At 33.4% G+C, this 11,599-nt stretch overlaps 1 protein-coding gene across 4 annotated transcripts in view; it reads right to left on the bottom strand.

Moving 5' to 3' along the window:
- The window catches only part of LOC132095937 (band 4.1-like protein 3), a 37,611-nt gene extending 26,969 nt beyond the window's left edge, over positions 1-10,642 (bottom strand). The window contains exons 1-3 of one of the 4 annotated variants that reach the window (XM_059501026.1): positions 10,499-10,642; positions 2,042-2,188; positions 37-141 (exon numbers count right to left, since the gene is read on the bottom strand). In XM_059501026.1, coding sequence (XP_059357009.1) covers positions 37-141; positions 2,042-2,095 — 159 coding nt within the window. In that variant the 5' untranslated portion in view covers positions 2,096-2,188; positions 10,499-10,642. Of the gene's footprint in view, positions 1-36; positions 142-2,041; positions 2,199-3,553; positions 3,591-6,300; positions 6,439-10,498 lie in introns of those variants that run through there. The other 3 variants (XM_059501028.1, XM_059501027.1, XM_059501029.1) reach the window with 3 other exon arrangements.
- Between the last annotated feature and the right edge of the window lie 957 nt (positions 10,643-11,599).

The following is an 11,599-nucleotide window of genomic DNA, read 5'->3' as shown; positions in this document are numbered from 1 at the left end:
ATGAAACCAGATCAGAGGAAGACGACTGACAAACACCTTCTGGTTTTCATCGTCCCGGTACGTGATGCCGAAATAGTCCTTCTCCAGGAGATTCAGGTGATCACAAACCTTATCGAACAGCACCTGACCTTTCACTCTTTTCTGTTGAACACAAACACACAGAGAGTCTTAAAGGGACAGTACAGCCAAAAATCATCCCTCTGTAGGGATGCAACTATATTATCAATATCACAATATAACAGAAATGACAGGGCAAAAAAAGTGTAGTTTTTAAAATCTATTTAAACTTCTTATTCAAAGAGTATTGTTTTCCATTGTATTTTATCTCCATATAATGGAAGTCAATGGGAACAGTATCTATTTGGTTATTAACATTCTTTAAAAATGTGTTCTTTTTCTTATTTAAATTTTTAATCTAAATTTACTAAATAATTTATTTCAACATTTCCAAATTGAATGATAATGACTAAAACAAATACAAGGGAAATACAAATGAATAAAAATTACTTTAAATAAAATGATATTGGAAAATATAAAGACTCAAAAAATGTAAATATTGACTTCAAATCTCAGGGAACTCACTATTAAAAAAATGAAAATAAATATATCTAAACAAAGAAATATAAAATAATTGAAATAAAGGTGTTACAATAAAAATGTTATATAAATAATAATAATAAATTAAAAAACTATTAGGAATCTTTTCCCTGAACTCAGATATTTTTATTAAATCAATAAACCTTTGTTTTGCCCCAAGTTGTAATTGGTCATTTTAATGCTCTTCCTGTTTTACTTTGTAAATTAGGAGTAAACCCACAGGAACGACGGTGGATTAGTAATTAATATCTGTCAGATTGTGTTCTCTCTGAACACTCGTGACTCGTTTAGACTCTCAGAAGCAAACTGGTCTTGGATTGTGTTTATTTACACAGATACACACATCAATTTCTGTTCCTCTGAGAATCAAGCCTCATAAACCAGGTTTACAAACTTATATTATGACATTACCATCACTTTAGAGGAAAGACTAAATTTCCTCTATTTGTGTAATTAAAGCTGTGCTCTCCATCAGATTCATGCTGCTTCATTGCCCTGAACACATCTGTACAACTGCATTGATTCACTGAACAAAACAGGAATTTGTTTTGGTGCAATTACCAAAATTTCACTAAATATTAGAACTGCCATTTAAAAAAAAAAAAAAATTTTTTTATTATTTACGGTTTTATTATTTATTTATTATTACTAAGTTTTATTTTACTGTACAACTGTATTATAATTAGAATATTATATTTTATAATATTTTGTAGCTTATTTTTGTTTTAACCAAATACCAATTATATTCTATAGTCAAATTGGAATATAATTACAATGTAAATGGCCAATGTAAACAAGCAACACACAGCAAACATGAAGCACTTTCCTAAAGCATTTTAAAATCACAATAATAATCTTAATCAGAAAAATGACAGGTTTTTAACTACAATGAGATTTCTAGAAGTCTGGTTTCTGGTAAACACAAACAGGGTTTAATAAAAGATTTATATATATATATATATATATATATATATATATATATATATATATATATATATATATATATATATATATATTTTTTTTTTTTTTTTTTTTTTGAGTGATAATAATAAAAACATTTTTTAAATTACTTAATTTTAAAAAACAAAATGCAATTTGGTGTAACTATTGAATCACTAAAGTATTGAAAATGAAGATATTAAGAAAAAAACATTCATTTTTGTGTAAAATAAAATTACAATAGTATCACAATATTAATAGATTTATTGTTTTACTTCTTATTTTTTTATTTAATAATAATCATCATAATGAAAAGTATTATCTTATAGTCATATTGATGAATAAACCAAACAATTGTGCAACCATATAAACAAGCTTAAACATGAAATTTAATTCAAAATGTTTAGCTGAGAAAAATAAAAAATGTAAATAAAATTGACACATTTCTGGACACTATGCTGATCTGTAACTGTCCTTCATCCTCATCCTCATCCTCATCACCCACCTCCACGGTGCAGGTGTAGTCTGAGCCGTCCAGCAGTCTGACCTTACACTCCATGACCTTCAGTCTCTGACCAGGAGACTCGGCTGCTCAAAGACTTCTGGGAAATGTAGTCGTCCTCGTGCTGCTGCTGATCAGCCAATCTGACCTCTGCGTGACCCTGCACAAACACAGCAAACCAGTTCATCCAAATATCTCAACCAGTCTTATTATTTTAGCATCACTGAGATGCTATTACAGTTTTATTAATAGTCTGAATTAGTTTGTAAATTGGTTGATTGTATTTTCAATAATGGCAGATGCAAGTTAAACATTAATTTTATAAAACTTGACTCCGACAAAAAGATTCAAACTATTCTATAAAAGATTCTACAGGTTTACTTGTGATAACAATTGTAATAAATAAGTCCTTAAAAGTTGGTTCTGACAAACATCGCTAATTAGTTTGTACATTTTCGGTTTTATTTTCATCTAAATTTTTAGTCATTTTGTTGTTTTACCATTTTTATTAAATTCTTGTTTCTTTCTTTTAATGTCTATGCAGCTTTTTATTAATTTTATTTCCACTTTACTACATCAGGTTAAACAAAATAAAAATTAAAAATGGCAACTTGTTGAAACAAAATAAGTTTTTAAAATATTATTTTATTTCAAGCAACTATTTTATGGTTTTAAATATAAAAACTCTGATCTAAATGAACTATTAGAAAGGTCAGTCTCATTAAAAATAGATTTATTTTAATGTTAATGAACATCTTTCACTTTAGAGCAATAATCTGGCTTTAAACTTTAAACAGCCATCTGTTATTAAAGAGCCACAAAAGCACATTTACTCTTTGAATTTCATAATAAAACTGACAGAATCTGAAAGCTGAGACTTTGTTTCATTTTTAAAGTAACAAAGATTTTAGGATGAGACTGTATGATTCAGTTTTGTTCATGCATCAGTTGAAAGCAGCACGGATTGATTCTTGGGATTAAAGAAATGACATTGGTTCATTAAATGAGAGTTGATTAAAATCAAGAAATGTATATTTCAACCTATCACTAGCAGTGTTGGGGGTAACGCATTACAAGTTAGGTGAGTTACATAATCAGATTACTTTAACTAGTAAACTAATGCATTACTCTTAAATTAAGAAGGAAATCTCAGTTTTTGTTTCTCATGTATTGACTAACAGCTGCGCCCTCTACTGTACAGATGTGAACTTACATTTCCTTCAGACTGAGACGTGTGCGGTTCACTTTTGTTGTGAAAGGGCTTTTACATACATTTTAATATTAAAAACAAACACCTAAGCCCTGTCCAGATTTAAAAAGTAACTCAATAGTAACATAACACATTACTTTCCCAAAAAAGTAACTAAGTAACGTAACGTTTTTAGCGAGTAGCGCAACATTGTAATGCATGACTTTTAAAAGTAACTAGTGACTAAGCTGTAAAGTGAAGCAGAGTATAGGCTTCTGATCTGACACTACACTACACTAAAGGCTGGATGTTTGTGGAGCTCTCACCGGGCCGTCGTGTGCTGATGATCGTCTGTCTGCTGTGGTCTGGATTCTGTGCACGACTGCTCTGATTCTGAGCCTGGATCTGTCGTCATGGCCAGTTACACTGGAACGACACGCACCCATATATCTTCAGACATTTCACAACAGCACTTGACTGGAATGAGTGGTGTGTGTTAATGTGGGAATCAGAGCACAGAAACATGACAGGAGTTTATATTTAGCGGGATGTTTACGCTGTGTTTCTGAAAGCACAAGAACTCCAGGATCAGAGTGTGTTCCTGTACACAACGTGCCAGCTTGTGTTTATCTGTGACCGTCAACCAGTCGCAGCAACACTCAAACATACGGATCTGTGACACACTCCACACCGGAGAGACGCTTTATATCAGAAAAAGAAAGAGAGGACCATTTGTAATTCTGACAGAAAGCAACACTAACTCTGGTTTTTCATGTTTAATTCAGTAAAGCTGCTTGATTTAAGGCTATCTATTGCATAATAAACATGACTGGACTTTACTGGAGAGTACCAAACACCAGAACTCGTGCAAACATCCACATCGATGTAATCAAATGCCGATTCGGATTTTCTTTCCACAAACTAAAAACTGTAAACACTAGGTGACAGCTCCCATCCCATCAAACTAAAACAGGGTCTCCAGCATTTACAAACGTCTCCATTCTCAAGAGTCAAAAACCTGGAGTAGTGTAAACGACAGACAAAACCGTAGCAAAAGTTATGCATTTTAAAACTAAAAAGCACTAGTGTAAACGTAGCCTAACATGTGTCCTAACTACACGTGATGCAACACCACGACAATTGCGTGATAAAAGGTATCTTCTCCATGGTAATCAGTTTTGTCCTAACTAGCCGTGACAGTAACATGCGAAATTTTAATTTTATAAACAGTTTCTATTTCCGCAATTTTCGTGGCTGGAACATAAACCATCTCTTTTCATAAAGTCAGAAGGGAAACTTACAGTTCACTCACTTTCTGGAATATTTGGGGAATTTCCCTTCAGGAAATTAAAGTACATCCAATATCTCCACGCTGAGCTGTAAAACACGCACATTTATGAAATAAAACTAAGTCTTTATACCAAAACATATTAAAAAATCTGTGCAAAACCTGTCCAAACAGAAGATCCTGGAGACACACGACCCGTCCTGACCTGAAGTCAGTGTAGCGTGTGTTAATCCCTTTCTTATTACATTTCACAGAAGAATAACTGACTGCACACGATAAATACTCACCATGCATGCATTTATTTGATCAAAAATACTGTCAAATTGTGAAATATTATTACATTTTAAAACATCAGTTTTCTGTGTGAATCTCTGTTAAAGTGTAATTTATGTATGTAATGTGCAGCTGTATTTTCAGCATCATTACTATTTTTTCATGTTTTCAACACTGATAATAATCAGAAATGTTTCTTGAGCAGTAAATCATCATATTATCATGATTTCTGAAGATCATGTGACACTGAAGACTGGAGGAATGATGCTGAAAATACAGCTGTGCATGACGGAAATAAATTACACTTTAACACAGATTCAGACAGAAAACAGATGTTTTACATTAGAATAATATTTCACAATTTTTACAGCATTTTCTAAAAATAAATGCAGCTTCGGTGAGCCGTGAACTTAGTGAACAATGTCAAAATCTTAAATATTCCCAACATCTTTATGAGAGTGAACAGTGCGAAGTCTAAACTTATAAACAGTCTACAGAAACAGACTTTTGTGAGGTTTCTGTGGCTTAGTGGTTAAAGATTTGTGCCCGGTGATCGTCAAATCATAAAGTATCATTGGAAACTTACTTTAACCTGCAAAAAACATGCTGCGAATCAAGTTACATGACAAATCTCTGAACAAACTTGGTCTACATTCACAAACACAGTCTTCTATCTCTTGATCAATACATAATATTGATTTACAATCAGCTACATTCTACAAGTGACTCCTGGAATGTGAGAAACATGATCTAAACACTGAACTCGTCTGAACCAGAATCAACAGAGCCGTCTATGATTTTACTGCAAGCATGATGTAATCAAGCAACAAACAACTGATTCTAATTAGGATAATGAGCTACAAATATGTAAAAGTAAAGAATGTAAAAGAGCCCCGCCGATATCTATATATTAGCCGATATTCTTTGTGTATATTACAGTACATTCGTGTGTCCAAACATTTGACTGGTAACTTAATGTACTATAATAAAATCAATGGTATTCTGAACAGCATAATTTTTCACCGAAATGAAACATCAAACCGAATTAACTGTCAGTTTGCTTCATTTCAAAACTGTCAAGCGTTCCGAGTATTTAAAAGCACAAAACGCGCCAAAAATAATAACCGTCGCGTCAGTAACAATAATAATCATACAATATATAGGTTACTGTACATCAAAATCTCAAGCTTTCTGCATTTCTCGAACCGAGTTTTTGGTAAAATGTCCAGCGTTTTGCGTTTGACAGCGCAGAAATCATGTTTTGTGGATAACTGTGCTCATAAAACACCTGTAACGTTCATATTAAATATTCGTGACGCTAATATACTGAACTACTGAATGTAGCGTTATTTTATATCGCACACGCAGATGTTTCGCTGCTACGCCTTTTAAACAACATAAACATCACCAACAGATGTGTTTAATCCAGAATTTTCGGTGCATCTGTAGGTAAGCATGTCACTCAAACGCGTTAATAGACGCTAGAAAACAACACAAACTCGTTAACGTTACCGGACTCTGCGCTCCTCTCTCAGCGACACCACACCGACGGCACTGGCGGGAGCGCGCGCGCAGCGAGCGGCGCATTCAAACTCACGTCACCGTCAGCACGCACTGTACGAATCAGCTGAAAGCGCGAGATCATACGAACAGCTGTGACGCACGAAATAATGTTACATATCTATAAAGATACGTTTTCAATGAAGAAATAAAAGAAAACAAAATCTGAACCGTATTATATTAATTGGTAAATTTTGTATTCTCAACAAAAGCAAAAGGATATTATTATTTAACAATTAAAATGCTAGAATTATTATATAAAAGTATTCTTAACCATGTTTTAATGTCGAATTATTATTTTTTTCTTGGTTCTCTTAAATGTACTCAAAAAAATAGAATTGTTCATTACCTAAACAAAACGAAACTTTTTTTATTCTTTATTTATAGTTTGTTCTCAATGTTCTCACTTGAATTTACTCATTTAATTTATTTATCTAGTTTTATTTATTTAAATTTACTGTAGGTGAATTCCATTATAGACACAATTAACACAAAAGCAAAAGACTAAACCACGTGTTTATGGCAGAATTATTTGTTTCTCAACTCTATTAAAAGTATCGATGGCAAAAATCTGGATGACCTTGATTTAACTGAAATTTAAAAATGATATATTATATTTGTATTTAATTTATTTAAAATGTATTTTATTCAAATATATTATTTTATTTATTTATTTATATATATTTTTTTCTCGTAAACTCAATGTCATTTATTTTTCTTGGATGTCTTGTTTATCTGTAAATTCTCTTCAGTTCTTTCAATTTTACAATGATTAAAATTTATTATATTTTAAATAAATAGAAGCTCAATGTAAATTAACAAACAGCCAAAGAGCAAATTAAAATATCAAAGCAAATGAAGCTATTTTCCAAACTTTTGACTCTACAGCATCTGTGATGGAAAACAACATGTTTTTTGTACTCTATTGTCTTTATATTTGTGTCTCAATGCTGTAGGTTCTGTTTGTTAATCATGTTTTGAGATTATAAGTGTATTTATACACCTCTCACACACACAAACAAAGAGTGTGTTTTGAAGTCGTGGTCGGTCTATTATTTTCATAACAATTAAACACAGATCTTAATGCCATAAAATAGGCTTAAGTTTCCAAATGCAATATAATTTCTAATTTTAAATATTTTAAATATTGTTGGCAAATAGTTTTTATTCATCTTTTGTAAGTCACTTTGGATAAAAGTGTCTGCTTAATGCATAAATGTAATTCACGTTCGTTGTGAATAGTTCATCAGTGCATATTATTCAAATGCAAATGTAATGATTTGTTCATCCTGCATTAATATTAAAGCAATATGATATTCACAATCACAGGTCCAGTTCATTCTAATGAAACATTCTTGCGAATTAAGCAATTCAATAAAATCAATCTCTGTTGCTGACGTCCCTGAAAAGTGCCAGAAAACAGCTTATATTAAATTAAAATAAAGGATATAATCAGTCAGTAAGTTAGTCGCTTGTAGTCGAACTGCTGTGAATCATAAGCAGCTTAAACTGGAATCAAAGAAGTTTCTCAAGCTCTGAATGACACACAAAGTCCAGTGTATGAGTCTGAGCTATCCTAAACCGGTTTCAGACGCACAATGACCGCACATGACCGCGCTGCACTTCTTCATACTGCATGACAAACACTTTTAGATGCTGCATAAGCAAAAGATAACACACAGAAGTCAGACACTTACTGACTATGTCAAAATCCTTAATTAACTTCTGCTTCCAGTTAGTTATAAAGGCTCAGGAAGCATCAGAAAGCAGGTCTAACCTGAATTTAACAATCAGCATTAAACCCACAGACCTCAGATCATTACACAGCGTATTTACATCAGACATTATACATTTGCATAACGAAAACAAAGCCTATTCATCATTTCTGAGGGAATTTTCTTTCTACACTATTTTTTAGTTTTTGTAGTGCACTCTTAAAAGTAAACAGTCAAGATAGCTACTATAAAAGTATGAATGTCATAATTATAACCCTGTTGATTCCTGCATATTCATGTTTCTCAGGAGTGTTTCTCAGACGGATCCACTAGAATAGGCTCTTGTCTTGTCTTTATATGGACAAAATCAGCGTCTTATCAGACCTTCGACCGAACACAAGGTCTCTGCTGTTATCAGGAGCTTCACATTACACTCACGTGGACCAGGACTCAAGAACTCGGACTGAAAAGTGCAACACGAGCACGAGCAAAGTCTAAAGGAGCTCAGACCTTTGAGCGGCTTCTTATCAGCTGAGCCAAACTGAGCCACGCCCATGTGACCTCTGACCCCGAGAGCTGACGGCCAGCAGCATCACAGATGACCCGCGTGCACTGAAGAAGCATCCTAAAAAGTGCTTCGTTTCTGTTTACACCTACATTTTGTTTGTGGTTTTAAAAAGACAATGTCAGGATCTCACTGCCAGCTCAAACAAACAAATAACATGCATTATACTAATACATTAAATACTTTAAATGAAAAAGTTATTTTTAAAGTAATAATAATAAGAAAAAGAATCAACAAATATATCTTTCATTCATGTTTTAATTTAAAAAGCCATGCTGTGAAAAAAGATGGTTTTTCACTGTAAATTATAAGAGGACTCATTATCAGATACTGTACATTTAACAGTATTTTACTGTAAAATTGCAATCAGTGTCCTTAAGAATTACTGTGTTTAAGTAAAATTAGTGTTAACCAATTTAAAAAAAAGTAAAACTTGAGAGTCTGTATTGACTGTATATTGATGTGGAGTGAAGCAGCTCCACATCTACTGTATAAACATTAACGGTTAGACTCGTTCCCGTCACATCACTGAAAATCTTCCTGTTTATCTGCCACAGTGACTGCTGATCAATCAGAAAGTGAAGCAACAGTGCTCCTCACAGATTACTGGGAAGTCTCGCATGCATTTCTCCTCTAATAACGTCTCTAAGAAGCCCAAAATCCTGTCGCACATCAGCAAAACCGGCAGGAGGAAATGAAACGAAGCGAAAATCTCTTCCTCTTTCTGAAGAGTCTGCAGTCACACAGCAATGACGCAAACAAACACTCAGCACCATCTACACACGAAAGCGTAGGAAAACCAGTCCAAAAACTGGAAGCTACAATCTCTTGAAGCACATACACAAAGTATCAAAAGATCAAAGCAGCTCTTTCTTAAAAAGTTACTTTTTCGAAATCAGCTTCTCTTTGGAGAAAAACCAATGAGGATTTTATTTCCAGACCTGACTTTTGACTGCTAATATCTGACTGTTTTGATGTCATCGGCTCAACGTTTGCTTTCTTTCTGATTTGATCTTCAGCCTCAGCTTGGGCTCTTTAAACCATAGCAAGCCAAAGTGAATCTGAAAGAGTTCCTGGAGAATGATTTGGCAGATTTGGGGGTTTCCTGTGCTGTAAATAGGCTACACCAAATAGATTTGTCTGGAAAACCCCCAGATGTCAAAGATATCCGCTGGCCACAGGACGGTAAAGCGTGTTTCTTTTGGAAAGTGACTCACCCAGCGATGCACATCCATATCCGCACACCATCAGCACATATTCCAGGGAGAAAAGAGAGGAAAAACAGTGATCAAAATCTCTAGCCGCTTCAACTTCAGACATTCAACATGTGCTTAGTTGAGTTTAAACAAGTATGACACGCAATACTGCAATTTGATGTGATATATTGCTTTAAAAATTACATGTTTAACTATTCTTTCATAACTTATTACACACAAACCTGTTGTAAAATCATAATAATTGAGCCTACATGAAAACTACAGAAATAACATACTACTAAATTCCATCTATTACACCACATGACCATGTAAAAAAGACCTGGTGAAGTCAAAAAGATAGTTAAAAATATTGAAAACATTTAAAAAAAAAAAGATTTTGATGTCAAATTAATTAGTGGTTGTACACTTGTCAATTTTTGTTATGCAAATGCAAGTACCAACATCATATTTTTATTTAAAAAAAAATAATTTATTATATTTGACGATTCTAGGAAACTGGAAGTAAATATTTCCCGTGGTTGTACACCAAAAGTTCAACTCTTAAGGTTTTCGATGTAGATATCATGTGATCACATATGCATGCATTATTAAACCCGTCTGTATGTGTAAGCGCTGTAAGTTCAGACTCTTGAGAGAGTGGAAGCAGACTTCACCTGACACAGAGTGGCTCTCAGATGATCCTGGAACAGAGACAGAGCAGATCTGATCCACTTTGAGCTCCAAACACAGAGAGAGCGCTTCACCTGCGGAGCTCCGCTTTCAATCACGCTCGCGTTCACAAGGATCGGGGCGGAGTCAGGGGCGGTGAGGCCCCGCCCCCGCTGCGCGCTATTGGTTTGCTGAGGTTTTGACCACGCCCCGACGGTGATCCCCTCCTCCTTGAGGTCGTAATCTTATATAAGTGACTCTTCAGCAATGATTATTCTCATTGATATATATATATATATATATATATATATATATATATATATATAGGAAATGTATTTATTTTATTGACAAAATGTATAAATATAGTATGTGGTATATTTAACCTAAAAAAATATTTGTGTGTATACAGTTGATTATTGTATTATATAATATAATTTCTATAACATAAATATTATGTTTATATTATAAAATGATATTAAAAATGTAGCTAGATTTTGCTCGCGAAGTTCAGAAGGTTTTTTTATTTTAGAGTTTGCAGCCTTTTAATAAATAATTAAAACTTTTACAACAATTAAAGGCCGATTTCCCCAAAAACCTCTGCATGTATGTTCATCTTTATTATATTCTGTAGTAATACTGAATGTGTAATACATTAAGATAAGAGACGATCTTCGATAATAAGATCATCGTTTAGTTGTTAATCTGATGCCACGTAGAATATCAGTAAAGTGAAGGTCAAAGTTCATCTCTTGAAGTCATTCGATCAGATAAACAGGCTGAGATATAAGAGTCAAGCGGAGTTTATGAATGTGATCAGTTATGCAGATTTCTGAAACATGGGATAGTTTTGCTTAAATATGATTTAAAATCTATTCTAGCGGCAGCTTCACCCAAACTAATCATCTGTTATGAAATTAGAATAATATTTGTAATCATATTTTGAAGTGTACCCTCAGTGACTGTAATTGTCCACTAGGTGTCAGTATGAATCCAATTATAGCACAGAAGATATATTATCTCAAAGAACTTTATTTTAATGTAGCAGATATAACTATTGAACAGCTACAAACCCAGAATCAGAAGAAAATCTCTGAGTCCTCAGCTAC

Source organism: Carassius carassius, chromosome 20 (genome assembly GCF_963082965.1).
Source record: "Carassius carassius chromosome 20, fCarCar2.1, whole genome shotgun sequence".
NCBI lineage: Eukaryota > Metazoa > Chordata > Actinopteri > Cypriniformes > Cyprinidae > Carassius > Carassius carassius.
The sequence above is the reverse complement of the archived record's forward strand: the minus strand, read 5'-3'. Positions and strand labels throughout refer to the sequence as shown.